This window comes from Phaethon lepturus, unplaced genomic scaffold, assembly GCF_000687285.1.
Source record: "Phaethon lepturus isolate BGI_N335 unplaced genomic scaffold, ASM68728v1 scaffold8940, whole genome shotgun sequence".
NCBI lineage: Eukaryota > Metazoa > Chordata > Aves > Phaethontiformes > Phaethontidae > Phaethon > Phaethon lepturus.
This window is the reverse complement of record NW_010511218.1, coordinates 181,258-200,310: the sequence shown is the minus strand read 5'-3', so window position 1 is coordinate 200,310 and position 19,053 is coordinate 181,258. Positions and strand designations below refer to the sequence as shown.

The 19,053-nt window shown below is 40.3% G+C and overlaps 1 protein-coding gene across 1 annotated transcript in view; it reads left to right on the top strand.

Annotated features, from left to right (window-relative positions):
* The window catches only part of ESR1 (estrogen receptor 1), a 55,218-nt gene that overhangs the window by 32,750 nt on the left and 3,415 nt on the right, over positions 1 to 19,053 (top strand). Inside the window, exon 3 of the mRNA XM_010283189.1 lies at positions 12,618 to 12,751. Coding sequence (XP_010281491.1) covers positions 12,618 to 12,751 — 134 coding nt within the window. The remainder of the gene's footprint in view (positions 1 to 12,617; positions 12,752 to 19,053) is intronic.

The following is a 19,053-nucleotide window of genomic DNA, read 5'->3' as shown; positions in this document are numbered from 1 at the left end:
CAAAACCAAAAAAACCCTCTCATTATGATCTTTCCAATTTTCAGCTGTTAGAAAACAGAGGTTCTCTGGGTGGGTTTGTAGGCACAGAAAAGAAGTTTTCAGAGAGAATGAAATCATTTCTGGATTCAAGATAGCCCCTACACAAATTCTAAGATTGCTTGTTCATCTAGTCAGTCTGACCTTGGAAGCTCAGGCCCCAGTTCTAGGTCATGTTGAATGGTGATGTTGACCTTTCCAAAATTAAACTTTCTTTGCATTTCTGATATGAAGACAATTTTGAAATATTTTTGACTTTAAGGTGATTCAGACTGAATGTAAATTAAACTGTAAAAAACCTTCCTGTCAACCAGTACAACATTTTTCAGCCAATTGTTTTAACTTTATTATTCCCAACTGGAGAGCCTTCATAATAATTATCTAATCTAAATGTCATCAAATGTGACAAAAAATAATCAGTTTTTCTTAGAATTATGATAGCAGCGCTTTAGAGATTTTTTTTCCTATCTGACATATTTGTGGATCCATTTCACATCATATTTACCAAGAAAAAAATAATTTAAAAGGTACCTAGTAGTTAATTGTCTATATGTTTCAGACCTGATTCACCACTGCTTAAATGTATAGTGTACTCTTACTTTATCTATCATTAGGTTGATGATCGTCTGTTGATCTAGTCAGGAAAGACACTTAGTCATGACTACATGGTTCTGAGGGCAAGGGTCAAGGGCATGGGAGTCCAGGTGGTCAATCCACTCAGGAGGCTGAGGAGAAAGGGCTTGAGTAAGAGTGGACAGATCCTGCAGATCAACAGCTGGTTGCATAGCTCGTGTCAACAACAGGGATTCAACTTTTATGATCATTCCAACTGCTCTGAGGATCGAGGATAGTTAGGAAGAGATGGGATCCACCTCATCGTGTAGGGCAAAAGCATAATTTCCACAGGCACACCAACCTGGTTAGGGAGCTTTAAACCAGGAACGACAAGAGAGGGAGATGATGACCCACAATCAAGTGAGGAAGGTGGTAGACTGGGCTGGCAAGCGAAGGGTTCAGGGTGATGTGGACAGGTGAGATGTTGTAATCAACAAAATGAAGTAGTAGGAGACTCTCCTAAATGTGTGTATGCACACAAATACAGAAGTGCCTGTAGGACAGCATGATGGGGGAAGCTCCATACATTTTCTGGTGAATCAGCAGAACTGGGTGCTCTCTGAGACAGCAACGCTCCCTCATGGCAAAGGCCAATAGCCTCCTGGGCTGCATTAAGGAAAAGTATTACCAGCAGCTAGAGGTAGGTGATCCTTCCTTACTGCTCAACCTTGCTGAGACAAGTCTGGAGTGCTGTGCCCAGTTCTGAGCTCCCCAGTACAAGACAGACATGTAAGAGTGCAGTGAGTCCAGTGAAGGGCCACAAAGATGATTAGTAGACTGGAGCATCTCTCAAATGAGGAGAGGCTAAGAAGACCTGATCAATGTGTATAAATACCTGATGGGGGAGTCAGTAAAGAAGACAGAGTAAGATTCTTGTCACAGGCCAAGAGGTTGTAGAGTCTCCATCCTTGTAGATACTGAAAATCCAACAGGATATGGTTCTGAGCAACCTGTTATAGGTGGCCCTGCTCTGGGCAGGAGCATTGAACTACATGACAGGCTTCTCAACTTCATCAATTCTGGTATTCTGTGGCTAACTGTAGGTGAAAACCACTTTAAACTAGATTTTTGTTCCTTTTTTAACTTATAAATGTGCCACTCTGTATTTATTACGAATATTTGTCAGTGATGAATTAAATCTCGGACTTAGTTTAAAACTATTGAATACATTTTAGCCAACAGTTGATCCAAACCTCTGTTTTGATAAGCTTATATCAAAAAAGAATCAAAGGGCTCTTAATAGTACACTCCAGGAACAGCAGGAGGTAATGCCATCCATCGACTGTAGTTTATGAAGTTCTTCAGGGTGTGTCATTTGAAAGCCAGTGTTCAGGGAGAAATGGGATGACTAAAACATGCTGCTACCTCTGAACTGCTACCTCTGAATTACTTTGCTACCACCTTTAGTAATAAAGGCTTAAGAACAAGTCAATTTAAAAAAAAAAACAAACAAAAAACCCAAACCCAACGACAAACACAGAAAACAACACAACAGAATCACTACAGAACAATCCTTGTATCTTTAATTTCTCTCTCTGAAGCTCTCACCTTCATGCCCACCTAACACATACTGGTTGATTTGTGTGATTGTACAAGCCTAATTGTTGTGATCAAAACAGACATTTTTTTAAAGCAAAATGCTATTTAACCTCATGAGTACTGACACAGAACAATAAATAAGCTTCATCAGCAGGCCTTGCATTTGATACTGTGGCGTAGTTTACTTGTGGTAGTCTCTGCTTTTCTCTTTGCCTCCCGTTCTTTAGAAATTACTGTTTTGTTCCAGAATTTAGTGGGGTAATTTTTTCCAGACTTTACTTTTTTTTTTCCTGCTTACTTTTTCCCTAACTTTTTCCACAGTCTCCAGAGTTACTGGTTAAATGCAGGATGGTCTGAGGTAAAATTTCACTTCTGATAACAATTTTCTCATCTTTTAACTGTTGATAAAGCATAACACTGTAGAAAAGGGGGAATCCTCAGTTAATGAAGTATCCCTCCAATGCTGATATGGCAGTATTTAAGGCATCCCAATGGGTATTCATGATTTGGTCTTAAAACCTTGGATGATCTTGGAGATGGAGCTTTCCTGACACCCTGCTTCCTTCAGATGTTTTAGTGCACCACTTTACAGAGGAGTAGAAAGTGTTTATCAATGTCTGTTAATAGAGTTAATGTATTTAAAACACATTAATGTATATAAAAATTGTCTCTTATCTTGAAGACAGGCACCACCTATGCATAAAGCCTGCAATAATGTTCTAATAGGTAGAACATAAAAAAAAATTTAAAATGTACTGACAATTCTTTAGTGCTTCAGAAATAGCACAGGATATAATGGTTCTGCTCTGTCTTTTATCTATTCCCAGTCTTCCTGAATTTCCTATCTTATTTGCCTTTATTTTAAGGCCTCTCATTTGGTGTGTGAATTAGCCACCATTTCTGGTTCGGAGCTAGCTCAAGGACCAACCAAAAGGGACATCAGAAAAGATTAGCAAACATCACAGGATGGTGGGCTGGTAATTTTGTCAGTACCGGAAGAGGTAGGAATTGCCTAGTTGAGCCTCAATTGAGGCTCAATCCACATTGTTGCTTTGTTGCTATAGAAGAGGGCGAGCTGTGCTGGGTGAAAACTGCTGCTGTGCCTGGGCAGCCACCTTTTTCAACCTGTTTTGGGGAAATGATGATGCCAACAGGGGTAACTCAAAGAGCAGGTTGTGTGAAAAGATATAAACATAACTGCCCAGCTCAGTAGAGGAAAAGAGAACGTGCTCTTAGGGGTCCCTTCTGCTCCTGCCTCTTTTCCTCCCTCAAAATTACGTTTGGAACTGGTTATTTCAGTTTTATTTCTTATTTGGCAAATGTCTCAAAAAGAGTTTCAACAAACTCTTGAAGGGGAAAAACCAACTTGATTCCATGTTGAATTATGCTAATTCCAGTCCAGTACTTCTCCAATTGCCCAGCTGTGAGTGATTCTCAGACTGTGATTTATGCATTGACACTAATGGCACATATTTTTGAGTAAGTAGCCAAAAATATTGTATTTGTTTAAACAACAAGAAATAATTACTGCAACAGTGTTGTAAATCAACTGCGAAATATTTTAGTGAACTAATCCCCACCCCAAAAAAGGAAGAAAAAAATAAAGAAAGCAAAATTAGTACTTGAAGGTAACTAACTTTCTGAAAAATGCACATGTTCTCGCTTTATGTTTCTTCCTTCTGAATTTGTGTCCTTGCCTCTGGACAGATAAGCATTCTTCCTTGCCTATGCCATGACTGAATAAGTTAATGAATTAAAAATAAATTCTAACCAAATATATTATGAGAATGAGATATAAGGAGGATAAAATGCTGAGAAGATCTGCACTGAGTATGAATAGAAAGGATTATACTCCTTCCAAACCTTTCTCCAAAATACAATCCAAGCTTAAACTGATAAAGAGATTTTGAAGTATGAGAAAGATGGGTTAACTTTTAAATTTAATTTCTTCTTCTTTATTTTATGTTCTGTGCCAGATTTATGCATAAACTGAAGCCAAAGGGCTGTAATATGGTGATTTTTTTTTTAACCACTGCATTAGTACATCAAACTTTATTTGTATGATTTCAAGATTGCTTTTATTCTTTACTCAGGTACTGACTGCATGTTTGAATTCTTGGTTAAAAAGCTCCACATCAGTAATAAATCTTTGCTTTTAATGGTACCCTCTGAAACTAAACTCCTTCAGGAACTTCTCTGACAATTGATTTTAGAAAACAAAACTTTGGTTGCAGATCATTTTGTCCAACCTGTTCCTTGAAGCAACAGCTTTGCCAACACCAGCTTAGGCCAGCTGTGACTTTGCCTAGCTTTCCTGAAAGTCTCTAAGGATAGAGAACACACAGCCTCTCTGGGTACCTGTTTCAGCGTTGCACCACCCTCCTACAATCCAGCCCAAACATTCAAAGCTGTAGCTTACAGCGGTTGACTTTTGATTTATCATTCACTGCTCCTGAGAAGCCCTTGGTTACACCCTGTTTGTAATGTCCCTTCAAGCAGTTGTAGACTGCAATTTTGTCTGCCCCCTCCCCTACATACTTTGCTCCCTTTTCACCAGCCTGAAGAGATCCAGTCACTCAACCCCTCCTTGTAGGCCATGCACTGCATGCCTCTGATCATCTCCACAAGCGGAGACATCCAACATCCTTCTTGAGCTGAGGGGCCTGAAACTGGACACAGTCTCAGCAGAACCAAGTAGAGGTAGGGGGAAGATAATCTCTTGTGGCCCAGGGCCACACTCTTCCTAACATAATTTGCATGCAATTTGCCTTATCCACAAAGAGAGAAAGCTGTTGGTTTATATTTTATTTGGTTTCCATTTTCCAGGAGGGCTGCTGCTCAGTCCAGTGTTTTTCCTACCCATGCTGATGCATGGGTTTATTTGGCCCTGGATGCAGAATTTTGTACTTCTCCTTGTTAAACTTTGTGAGGTTTCTGTTGATTCAGTCCTCCAGGGTCCTTCTAGCAGTGAGGTACTGTATCGACCTCCCTCCAGCCCCAATTTAGTATCATCCACAAGTCTGAAGATGAACTTTTTATCACCATCCAGATTATTGATATATATATTAAACAGCATTGGGTCCAGAGTCAACTTCTGGAGAATTCATTACCACAAACAAGGTGTTGAGCCGTTACTGCTATGCTTTGACTCTGGTGATCCAGCCTATTTTCCACCCACGGATCTATCTGTTTGCTCAGCCTGTACTTTGGCTTACAGATAAGAATGCTGTAAACCAAAAGCCTTACTACAGTCGAATTATATTGCACCCATGATCCTTTTGATCATTTTAGCTAATTGTTTCATCATAACATCAATCAGGTTGGTCAAGCATGATCCGGTTTCCTGGATCCTCCTTGATTTTGTCAAATTTGAGTTAGCCTTCTACTATTTGTCAGGGTCCTCTCTCAATCTCTGTGATTTTTTCGAAGTGATAGATAGTAGCCTAATGAATACATTGATAAACTATTTCAGAACCCTGAAATGATCCACATTTGGCTTCAAAGATTGGAATTACTCTTCAGAGTAATTACAAATTCTCTAAGTAATTTCCTAACCTGTCAATGTGCTTCTGTTGGCTTGTCAGTGAACTCTGACACACACAAAAAAGAAAAGCTGTAGAGTGTTTCAGTCTATTCCATGTAGTCAGTCACCAGGTTTTCTCCCTCATTTCTCAACTCTTCATTCTCACTGAAATTGCATTTATTGCTGCCATACTTGAAAATCCCTTCTTGTTACCATCTCTGTCCCTCACTAGTTTTAGGCATAAATGCTCAAACGGTGTTTTGGTACTCCTCCTTTGCTGACTGCTTTTATTTCTATTTCTTAGATATTCTTTTGCCTTTTTAGTTCATTAAGGGGCTCCTTGCTTAGCTAAGTGGGTCTTCTGTTGAAATACCTGGTCTTCCTCTATGATAGGATGGGCTTGTTCTTGAGCTCTCAATAAGTTTTCCTTAAAATATTGTCTAGTTCCCTTGACAATTTTCCCCATCATATCTCCAAGAATATTCTGCCTAGTGATTTCCTAAATAAACTGCAGTCTGTTCTGCTGAAACTGAGTCCCATTGTTTGCACTCCCAGCTTACGTCTGGATCCTGAGCTCAGTCACATCTTATGGTTGCTGCAGCCAAATTTCCTATCTGTGGCCACATTCACCAGCAATTTCTCATTGTTTGTGGGGAGTGGGTTAATCGAGCATTGCCCTTGGTTGGCCACTGTGCTGTTTGTGTTGGGAAGTTATCATCACCACAGTCCAGAAACTCCCTGGATTACTTGCACAATGCTGTGTTGACCTTCGCGCCAATGATTGCCATCTATCCATGTAGAAATCCTCCACAAAACTGTAGACCAGTGATTGGGAGGCTTCTGTGAGTTATTTATAGAAAGACTTATCCACTTCATACTCTTGGTCAGACAGTTTGTAACAATCTCCCCCCACCTTCAAATCATCAGTGCTAATTTCTTCTCTGACCTGTACACTGTCAGTCTCCTGACATATGTGGTTCTGGTTTCTTATGGTCTGTGCAATCAAGATCTCCCTTTATGTAGAGCTCAAGTTCTTCCCCTCTTCTTCCATAGTTGTCCTTCCTAATCACGTTGTACCCATCCATGACTATCCTCCAACCATATGCGCTATCTAATCTGACCTGTGCACTATCCCACCAAGCCTCTGTGTTTCCACTCAGCTGTCTGACTGTGTATGGACTTCCAATTCTCCTTCTGTGTTAGAGCACAGGCATTTGAGTTGTCTGTGAATACCATCCCTTCTAACTGGGGACATGAATATTGTCCCTGAAGCTTTCTCTCGATCATATCTCCTCTCTTTCCTAACCTAGGTTTAGGCTTAGGAACACAACCTGTGACAAGCCTTGTTTAGAGGCTTCCTCACCAAGTTACTAAGTCCATTTGTGAAGATGACCTTCACTCTCTTAGTCTGGTGGATCCTATCTGTTTTTAGCAGTCCCTTGTCATCAAATAACATACCACGATCAAAGAAGCCAGAGAGAAAACAAATACAGAGTCAGGCTTTGGTTTGATGGGTGCATCTGTGCCTACTTGGGCTTTTCTCTTTGATGGAAAGTTTGAGGAGAACATCCCCTGAGTCCCTGTTCCCCTCACCTAAGCACTCTTCACTATTAATGTTTACTTGTCTGTCTCTTGATCATGTGTTTCTATGAAAGACAATCCTGATATCTAGGATTTTTCCAAGACTTAATCTCTTAGGAAGCCTTGTCAAATACAAGTCTATGGGATGGGCTGCATCCAAGAGTGTTGGATGATGTCATTGTGAGGCTGTTCTTTATCATCTTTGAAAGGCTGTGGAGACCAGGAGTGGTCCTCAATCACAGGAGAAAGGCATATGTTGCACCCATCTCCAAAAGAAGAAAGACAGTCAGCCTAGGAACTACAGGTTGGCCAGTCAGCATCATTTCTATCACAAGGAAGATCACAGAGCAAGTTCTTTTGGAGGTTATGTGAACAGGAAGGAGAAGATGGTGAGTGTGAATTAGCATAGATTTAGGGTATATTGTGTTTGACCAACCTGACTGCCTTCTGTGATAAAATGACTAGGTTTCTTGTTAATGGTTCACACTCTACCTTGATACTAGTTACAGCTGGAGCTCCTCAGGGGTCTGTCCTAGGATGTGTCCTGTTAAATGCCTTTGTCAATGATCTGGAGGAGGAGATGGAGTGCACTGTCTTCAAATCTGCAGATGACACTAAAGTAGGGGGTGCAGTTGATATGCTTGAGGGCAGAGCTGCCATACAAATGGACGTAGACAGGATGGAGGAATGGACTGACAGGAACCTTATGAAATTCAGCCAGGAGAAATGTGAAGTCCTGCACCTGTGATGGACTTAATCAACTGCTATTGTTCAAGCTGGGGCCTAACTAGCTGGGGAACAGCTCTGCTGGAAAGGACCTGGGGTGCTGGTGAACAGCAATCTGTGCATGCACCAGTACAGCAACATGATAGCAATGAAGGCCAACCGTACCCGGGGCTGTATCACTGGTAGTGTAGGCAGTAGAGCAAGGGAACTGATTATTCTGCTTTTAGTTGGCACTCATTAGACCATATCTGGAATACCACATCCAGCTTTGAGACCCTCATTAAAGGAAAGATTTTAATAAACTTCAGTAAACCTAATGGGGAGCCACCAAGATAGGAGCACATGCCTTGTGGCTGAGAGAAGTGGATTTGTTCAGCCTGGAGAAGGCTTTGGAGCGTGCCTAACCTAAAATCTACAAGGAGTTTATCAAAGCTCTTTATTAAGATGCCCGATGGCAGACTGAGAAACAGGAGTCATAAATTGAAGCAGAGGAGGTTCTGACTGGATATAGGGGAGAAAAGAAACATGATGATGAAAATTATTAAACTGAGAGAGGTTGTGCAGTTTCCATCCTTGGAAGTTTTCAAGATCAGACTTGTATGAATCCTTGAGTGAGCTGACCATGCTTTGAGTAGGAGGTTGAACTAAAGACATCCTGACTCGCCTTCCAGCCTGGATGATGCTGTGGTTCTGTAGACTTACACATGTTAATGCACATAATACTTTTATGCAGTAACTTCGGACCTTAAATTCACGTTTTAACTTTCCTAAACATTTCCCAATAGCCAAGTGTTAAGGATTATTCTGAGAAAACAGTCTGATGCTTTGCAGTAAAAAAGCTTTTATTATTTCATTTTCAGTAAGCTGACAATACACAAAGCATGATGCTGGGATAAGTGCCATTTTCAAATCTGTTGCCCTCCAGGAAAGTTATCTAGGCCTTCCTAGATAGGCCTTCCTATCAATTAGATATATAGCTGTGAAGTCGTGATAATACTATCAACTTATGTTAGAAAATTAGAAGGCAATTCAGGAGAACCGGAGATTCCTCTTTCAGACAGTTTTTGTTGCTTAACAAAGAAAATCAGTGTTGTAGCCTAGATAATAAAAACATTTGATTAGAAGCCTGCATTTCAAAGGTACTAAGCTCCTGCAGTTCCCATCGATTTCAGTGGAACTGGATCTGCTGCCTAACTCTGAAAATAAAACAGAAATATCTAAATTGTTGCTTGCACACATGAATATCTAAAGCTAGGTATCTAACTTCATCTAAAGTACTTAACTCTGCCTAAAGAGATACTCTTATTTTTCTTATGGAGTAACCTGGTATTCCACGCACAGCAGATAGTAAAGCAAGTGAGACTAGAAAGTATTTAGAATCTCTTAAATTTATATAATTTTTATTTACCATCTACCAGACGTGTTCAGTTTCTGTGAAATAGACATACATGGAGATTTAGAGACATGGACTATGTGCTGCAGCACTAGAGATTTTTGTCCACATTTGTAGTACTGTCAGCAAGAGGATCTTGACTGGAATATTGATCTTGTAAACTGCAGTCCATTGAACTATTTTTGTAAAAAGTACCTGGGAATAATTCTTACTTGCTATCAAAATGTCTTTTCCATCTTTTGAGTCACCATAAGGCATTTTAAAAGATCTCATTTTACAAATAACTATTTCTTTTTAAATTGTGGTCTTGGCTATGCAAATTTTGCAATTTGTTGAGTCTCTGTAATATTTTGAAAGTTTTTCAGTACTGGTTGGCAGCAGTTTGTTGGACTTTAGGAAGTAAGTAAATGTCTTAGCCAGACCTGAAGATACGATTTGTTGGTTTTGTTTTTATTTAAATATGGGTCATTTGCCATATGATCCACCGAAACTTTTCCTTTCTGTATAATCCTGAAATTCTAAATTCTTAAACTATCTTTTATCATGACATTGTTTAAGTTAATGCAAAACTGTTAAAGGCTTTTCATCCTCTGAAACTGTGCTTAGGTCTGCATATGCAAGGTTAATCTTTCTCTAGTTACAGGCAAAAATATTGTAACAGAAGCAGTGGAACTTGCCCCACTGTAAAAATTCATGTTTGTTTTACTTGAATAGGATTTAAATTTTAGCACACAAAAGAGATTCTGAGGTAATAGTAATTGTTCATATTCGCCTGCCTTGTTTTATATGCCTGATTTTTGTTTGTTTTTTATTTGACAGTGGTACTATTAAGTACTACTTTGCCTTTTTATTTTATTGATGTCCAAACAGAGGAGGAATATACTTGAATCCAACCAGTTCAGTTTTTCAGCTTTATTCTGCCTAAGCAGGATTCATCAGGGCAGCAAGATGGTTGTTGCTGAAGAGCTCTCCACATCCAGCACTGCAGAGTGTAACTGATGCTCACCAAATCATGGGAAAGTCCCTGTCTGAGTTCAGATCCAGCCTTCAGGCAAAAGAGGCAGAACTGTGAATTTCGGTAAAGCCACGTTCAGATATACCAGGCTGAGATCAGTCCTTTAGTTCAGCTCATCGGTCAGGGCACTGTAAATGAGGGTGCGAAAGGCATCACACACTTTACATGGAACATAGCACTCAGTCTGCCCGCCTGCTAATCTTAAGACTCAGACTCTTGTCCACGACCTTAAGAAATTATCAACGTTGCTGGTCATACCTGAAAAGCTGTTGTAGTTTAAACCACCATTTCTTCAGCAAAATTTCTAAGAGCCAGAAAAGGCCATAGAAGTTGCGATGCCAAATGTTGTAGCTTGTGACCGGGTGCCTGCCATGCAATGGAAATCAAGTTCTGAGCTAAGGGCTACTGAAATGAGTGGGGAGAATTAGGCACTTCTCAGGAGCGCTCAGTGTGCAACTGCCTGGTAGCCCACAGGGACCCGAGGTGAGCAGGAGCAACCCATCCTCCTTATTAAACATACCTTTCTAATATTTCCATTTCCAAGGCTGGATCATCTCTTTCTCACAGAAAAGTCAGAGAACGCGTGCTGTTGTTACAGTGACGGGAAAACTTGCTTGGCACTCCACGTTTTCAGATATTTCTGTGTTTTAACCAACATCCTACCGGCAGTTTTAAGGGACTATCTCTCTGTTTTCTTGATATTGTCCTGCTTTGTTTAAATATCTCTGGAAGCAGATGAAATAGCTTCTGTCGTATGCCAAAGTCACTGGCTTGTAGGCACTGCTCTGGGATAAGGGAGATGCAGATTTAAGTTCAAGCACCAAATTAAGCGGAATGGGGATTTGAACTTGAGAGGAGATTGGTGCACAAGCGCTCACAGATACCCCCTCTTCTTCTTTGACTCAGTTTCAGAAGTCCAAAGCATTTTCTCGGGTTCTAGTGAAAAGGGAAGACGGCTGCTTTGTCTGGGTGGGTTTAGACATCAGCTACAGGGTCCCAACAACATGGCTATACCAGGACTGAGGCAGGGGTGTCTATGCTGGTAGTCAGTGTTGTTTTTTTCACACTGAGTTGAGGAGATGATACTCGATGTGTGTTCGTGTTACAATTTGTAGTGGGTGGAATAGCCATCTGATCATTTGCAATTTCTTTTGCATTTTCCTATAGCAATGTTCTTCCAAATTTTGGTCATAAAAGCCTATACCTAAAAGCCTATATCTAAAAACCAGTATATTTTTAAACAGCAGATCTGATCACTCATTAAGTCTTACATGTTAAAATTTAATTCAGGAAATCCTAATAAAAGTAGAATTAGGTAGTTTTTGGTAAAAGGTAGCCATGTAAATGATCTAAAAATCCATGATCAGAAAATCTGCAGACTATATTTTCATAAAAAGTAATTACAGTCTGCATTAATTTTTGAACTGCAGGTTGGGTGTGCAAGATGAAAATTAGTGAGTGAGAATACCTAGTATTGTAAGCAGAGGGAGGGGGTTAATTGCTGTTACTAATGAATACTTTGATACTTCCCGAACTTTAGCTTTGTTTCATGCTGTAATGTAAAAAGTTATCTATCTGATCTGTAAAGTGATAGTTTTAATCAGACTCAGTCATACAGACAATATTTTGGCCTCAGAAGTCCTTCCTGAACTCATGAATGAACTTATTCTTTAAGGAGGTATTATGCTGATATAAGAAAAATGGGAGAAGCGTGTTGGAACGTTGCAGATTGCAAGGCGAGGTAGAAACAAGTACAAAACATTAGGGAGGGAGAAATGCAAAAAATTGGACTATTTCAGTTAAAGAAAAAAAAAAGAGGAAACAAAGTAACACAAACAGAACACACACAAAAAAAGAAATAAAAACGTAGTTTTAAAGAAATCTGTTCCTCAATGTAAAGGTTTAGTTGAGTCAATCTCATATGTTCCACTGCAATAATGCCCCTTGGTGATGAGTTTATGAGTTTTGGGGGGAATATAGTATCTAATTATGTATTCCTTTTATGTAGGATACTGAGACCTATGCTTTTGTAATCACACACACACCAAATGAGCATAGAGTAGGAAGTCAGATGCTAGCTAGTGAACTGATGAAATCAAATTGGAGGGGAATGATCCAGGGGGATGAAAAGCTCATGCTGCCACAAGATTAAAGCTGTGGATATCTCTCCCTTGATGGTGTTCACACAGGAATCAAGGGAAATGTGTAGAGGGCATGGTGGAAATCTTTGACATGCTGCTGGCTACGGCTGCTCGGTTTCGCATGATGAACCTTCAAGGGGAGGAATTTGTGTGCCTTAAGTCCATCATCCTGCTCAATTCTGGTAAGTGGTGTGCTTTGCTGTCTCTCGGGTAATTGTGGTTGCTTCTGCAGGTGGTTGAAGGCCGCTAGTTTTCACCAACAGCATTTTCATTTTGAGGCAGTAGCCATCAAGAGGGGCTGTCAACATAGGTGCAGGCAGAGCCACCAGGCAGGGATGGAAGTGGGTGAACCTGTTCAGTGCCGTAGATGGGACCCAGCAAATTAAAGCAGTAAGTAGCTGATACACTGCATACAGCTGATGGGAAGGGCGACGGGAGCCGTGTTTTGAACTAGGTGCTGACAGGTCTTCGAGTTCTGATTACAAGACACTGAATTAGCTGGAGCCACACGTAGGGCATCTGAAGGCAATGTTTAGTTGTAAATCTACACGTTTCTTTCTTGGTGGTGGAAAATAAAGGGAAATAATGGCAAAAATATAGCTGAGTTTATCATAGTTTAGATTATACTTAAATACAGGCATCTAAAACTGATGTCATCACCTTCCACTTCCTTGTTAGCTGATGAAACAAGTATTTTTGGGCTGTAAATCTCATTCTGAAGTATCCTTCAAAAATAGGTGACTAGCTAACAAGTGTAGGAATAGATATAAATACATAAAATCAGTTGACTTGAATGCTGTATGAGATGATTGAAATAAGCAAATTCAAGTTAAGGCATGGGACAGAAAATTTCTTTTGCACACCACAGGATCCTTTTCCATTTGAAATGAGAAAAAACTCCAGTGTTCTCATGGAAATTATAGAGGTCTAAAATAATAATGTAGGCACCAAAGTAAAAATTTTAGATTAAATTCAATGTTAAGTTGTTACCTAATGATTAAAGATTCCAGAGTGCCCAACCCTGAGGATTTACCCACTTGTTCTCCCCTTTTCCTGGTAGGTTTGAACTTGTAGATGGTATCAGCATCTAGACAAAAGAGAAGTGGAGGGCTGTATGACCTTTTCATCCTGTAGTCTAAGAGATCACTTGCCCAAGTTTCATGAAATACAAATTCAGGTAATTCTGACCAAAAGCTAACTCTAAGCAAAGCAGACTTTATTTTCTTGATCAGGCACTCCTTCCTTTACCAAAACTTGGACCTGGTCTACTAAAAAAAAAAACAAACAAGCAAAATTATATATTTATGCAATCAACTATAGAATATAAATATTTCATTTATGTTCTATGACATATTACTGTGGTTCAGGTTTTGTTGTGATTGGCACCAATTACCAAAAGCTGAAATCTGAGGCAAGCACTTGGCATATGAGGAATGAAGGGCTATTGTTTTTGTCTTGGATGCCAGGGTGTGACAATTGCAATTACTGTTTGACATTTTATTTTTCTTTCATTGTCCCGATAATTATAACAGAATATTCCCCAGAGTTAAATGTCCTTCCTGAAAAGGGATGCTCCTTCAGATTTTTGGCTAATATGTTCAAATATAATTATCTTCTTAAATAAATCTAGAACATGCAATTGATTTATAGAAATATTGAATTAGAAAAAAAAATAGAATCATAGAATTATAGATCATTTATGTTGGAAAAGACCTTTAAGATCGTCATCAAGTCCAACTGTTAACCTAGCACTGTCAAGTCCACCACTTAACCATGTCCCTAAGCACCACATCTGCATCTCTTTTAAACACGTCCAGTGATGGTGACTCAATCACCTCCCTGGGCAGCCTGTTCCAATGCTTGACAACCCTCTCAGTGAAGAAATTTTTCCTAATATCCAATCTAAATCCAATGAGGCCATTTCCTTTTGACCTATCGCTTGCTACTTGGGAGAAGAGACCAACACCCACCTTGCTACAACCTCCTTTGAGGTAACTGTAGAGAGCAATAAGGTCCCGCTGAGCCTCCTTTTCTTCAGGCTAAACAATCCCAGTTCCCTCAGCTGCTCTGCATAAGACTTGTGCGCTAGACTCTTCACCAGCTTCGTTGCCCTTCTTTGGACACACTCCAGCAGTTCAATGTCTTTCTTGTAGTGAGGGGCCCAAAACTGAACGCAGGATTCAAGGTGCGGCCTCACCAGTGCCGAGTACAGGGGCACGATCACTTCCCTACTCCTGCTGGCCGCACTATTTCTGATATAAGCCAGGATGCTGCTGGTCTTCTTGGCCACCTGGGCACACTGCCGGCTCATATTCAGGCAGCTGTAGACCAACACTCCCAGGTCCCTTTCCACTGGGCAGCTCTCCAACCACTCTTCCCCAAGCCTGTAGCGTTGCATGGGGTTGTTGTGACCCAAGTGTGGGACCTGGCACTTAACCTTGTTGAACCTCGTACAGTTGGCCTTGGCCCATTGATCCAGCCTGTCCAGATCCCTCTGTAGAGCCCTCCTACCCTCCAGCAGATCAACACTCCCACCCAACTTGGTGTTGTCTGCAAATTGAGGGTGCACGCAATCCCCTCGTCCAGATCGTTGATAGAGATATTAAACAGGACTGGCCCCGGTACTGAGCCCTGGGGAGTATCGTTTGTGACTGGCCGCCAACTGGATTTGGCTCCATTCACCACAACTCTTTGGGCCCGGCCATCCAGCCAGTTTTGTACCCAGTGAAGAGTACACCTGTAATAGAATTGGAAATTTGAATACAACACGTTAGATGTTCATGTCTTGAATGAAGACTTCAAGCCACGCTGTTGAGAGTTTTTGTCCCACTACTGTATATAATATTGATCCAGAAAACTAAATTTGTTATTTAGGCAAAGCCCTGCCAGACATCACCAGCACATCTCAACTTGTTAAGGGGATTTTTTGTTTCAAGATTTCCCTAAGGAAAAATTGTAAAAAAAAAACCAAAAAACAAGTGAAGTCAGTGATAATCAGAGGTGAATTTCCTTCTGCACATAAGAGACATTGGACCATTGAGTCAGGCTAGGAGATCTTCATTCCTTCAAGGTTCATATTCAGCAGCTTCAAATCAGTGGGGGTCTGTGTGGTAGAAGGTCAGAGTTGATCGGATGATCTGATGAGTGATCTGATTTTGGGTGTGGGGTTGTTTTTTACATCAAATGAAAGTTTATAACTACTCAGAAGTCTGGTATTTTTACAAGAGTCTTGACAGTGATAGATCAGAGGGCATGGTTCAGGTTGAGCTGTTACAGATTCATGATGAAAGCAATCTATACCATTGTTATGCACAACATCGTGTGTTGCTCTGGCTTGCATACTGCACTTGTTGCAGTATACCTGAGTATGCCGTGAACTGAATGTGTACGTACGCGTGGCCACACAATGTATGTCTGTATTGCTTGTAATTGCCTTTATGCATAAAGGTAATTAATTTTACACTTCAGTGTTTGCATTCCTATAACCAACTAATTTTATAACTGTCTGAGGGGTTAACTACTAGGTGGTGGGAATGTGGACACGAGTTTCTGACTGTCAGATCCTTTAGATGCCCAAATGAGGAGGTTAAACCGCTTTACAGAGATGAGTAGCATAATTTGGAGTATGTGTAACAGTTGTGTAAGTGTTGTTTGGCATAGATACTCTAACATGTCTTCTGGAGATGCTGTATTCTTCCCAGAATATAGCCAGCCTCCTTAGGTAAAGTGTTGGACACACGTGAAATATTATGTGCTTTGAAGCAGAGTGTACATGACGTATGAGGAGAAACTGAGAGCGCTGCGTTTGTTCATGCTGGAAAAGGGAGGGCTTAGGGGAGGTCTAACCGCAGTGCTCAGACAGCTGAGGAACAGGTTATGGAGAAGCCAGGGCCAGACTCTTCTCGGAGGTGCAAGAGGAAAGGACAAGCTGCAATGGTGACAACACAGCAAGGGAGATCCTGATGAGATCAACAGAATAGAATATCTTCCCGGTGAGAGGTTAAGCACTGGAACAGGTTGGCCAGAAAGGTGGTAGCATCTCCACCCTTGGAGATACTCTAAACTCAGCTGGACAAAGCTCTGCGCAGCTTGACCTGACCCTGAAGTTACCGCTATTTGAGCAGGAGGTTGAACTAGATGACCTCCAAGCCTCCCTTAACCTGATTTTTTTCTATGATTGCACATGTAAATACACACAAATCTTCTACTAAAGGAACAGCAGATAAACACAGAATGAATTTTTGGCCCTTATGCTATCTGTTATATATGCATATGATTAAACCAGTTGATCTCAAAATGATTTAAGGAAGTGGACTACTTGAACAAATTGAACTAGTTATGGTGCATTTCATATTTAAAAGCAGTCTGTATTTGCTTTCTACAGCTTTGTGTGGATTCACTGAGTGTACACAAACATTTCTGTATTAGAACCTTGGACATCTGTTAGTCTCTTCACATGAAGTAGTGCTTTTGTTGGACATTTATTTTCTCTTTTTTTTGCAGCATCTTTCAAGGATGTTACACTCCTTTTCCATGTGTCTTGGGCAAAATGCAAGCAAATTTTTTAAATTTCACTCAGTGCATGTGGAAAAGATGGAAGTTTCTATTTATAAAGCAAAGTATGCATTTATGCTTTTTCCAAATATTTCCTGAGATATCAAGGCGACAGCATGGCTGTAACAACAAGGACAACATTGCCTCCAGCTAAATAACAAACCAGAAGGTACCCCTCTAATGCTGCGGCAATAAATCTTTCAACTAAAAGGCAAAATTGTATTTTCAAAGCAGCACATTCATCTCAATAATAAAGCGCTGTTTCTTAACACTGGAAAATAAATATTAGAAACATGAAAGGGCAACATGATGCCAAATGTTTTACTTTTGAGTGTATATGAAAAGAGGAGTGGTATTATGTGGCAAAGGAACAGGCTTCATTTTTGAGACTAAGATGTAGGTCACACTGGCCTTAGCAGCTGATTTACCTAATTAGATAACTGATTAGTCCACAGAGATGGAAAGATTTACCTGATTTTATGCATCCTGTAGCCCTCCTGACACATCATCGCATGTGACTGTTTGCTTTTCTTTCTCCTGTTTTTTCCAGCTCCTGTAAAATTATGCATTTCATTTATTTCTTCATTTTGGGGGCTGGATGATTACATGAGTGATCATGATTACCCTGGTACAGAGCTGAATTTGTTCATAGCTCAGCCTGGCTTGCTACAGATACAGAGTAATGGGGCTCAGTGGAAGGGGAAGAAGAGCCCTGGGTATTGTTTTGTGACCCTGAACTCCAAATGTAAAGATGCTTAAACTGGGGTTTATTGTGACAGAAAAGATGTACAGGGTGTTCTCCCCTACAGTAATATGGAAATATTATTTGCACTCTATATAGTGAGACATTATTAATATCACTACATGCTAACAGATGGTAGCACTGCAGTGCCCGAGGGACCTTGTTCGGTGCATGGCTTTGTGTTTTGGGCACAGACTGGTAGACTTTTTATTTGTTTGCAGGGTGGTACTTTCTCTGTTCTTGCTCCTATTATGTTTTACAATACTGACCTACAGAAAAAGCTGGAAAACAACCTGGTAGCTATTCAATTCAGGCTTGCTTTCAGCTTCAGAGCTCAGAAAGACCTTTGGGACTGTTAAATTTCAATTTGCCAAGACAATTTTCGTCACTCTTGTTCCAAAACTCTGCTTCTGTACGTATGTATGTGATGGATAGCTGTCATTTACTTTGGGGAAATTTCTGGTCATTGGTCTGGGGCAGGAGCAGTCACCGGAGGGGCAGAAAGGAAAACCAAATGTAATTTTTCTTGGCACTTATTGACTAGCAATTGCCTGAACTCTCTACATTTTTGGGGGAGTGCTTTTTTTGATTTATACTTTTTAATAGCTTCTGGGCTAGACCTAGGTAAGCAACAGTTCCTACCAACAGATTTTTTTTCTTTTGCTGGTTCCAAAGCTATGAAACTAAGAAGTATTGCTACAAGGGCACCACAGCATCCTCTGGCTGAAGTGAGCTGCTCCGGAGACACCATGGGTTTATGAGACTAATGGTTCCTACTAATGGACTGTGTTTTGTCAGTAATATTTAAGAATCTTGCCCCTACACGTACCTGCCAAGCTATAAAGCCTGGTATTGTCAGTAGGCATGTGTGTCATTCAGCTGAGAAAAGCCCCAGCAGCGGTTTCTCTTTGGTAAACTAATTTCAGTAAAAAAATTTAGAAAAAAGCTTTGTGAGAAAAGAGGCCATTGTACTACCTATCTATATCAAATTCAAAGCAATATTAATTACCAAAATTAAGAGCTCTGACTAATGGTTGTCAGAAGTTGTGCTGTGTTTGAGTTATTGTTTTGGTTTTTAAAGCAGTTTCTCTCTCTCACTCACTCTTTCTCTCAGAGACACACTGATATTTACAAACACAAATTTATATTTATTTTTAGTACAGAAGACCCAAAGTCATAAAATCTACT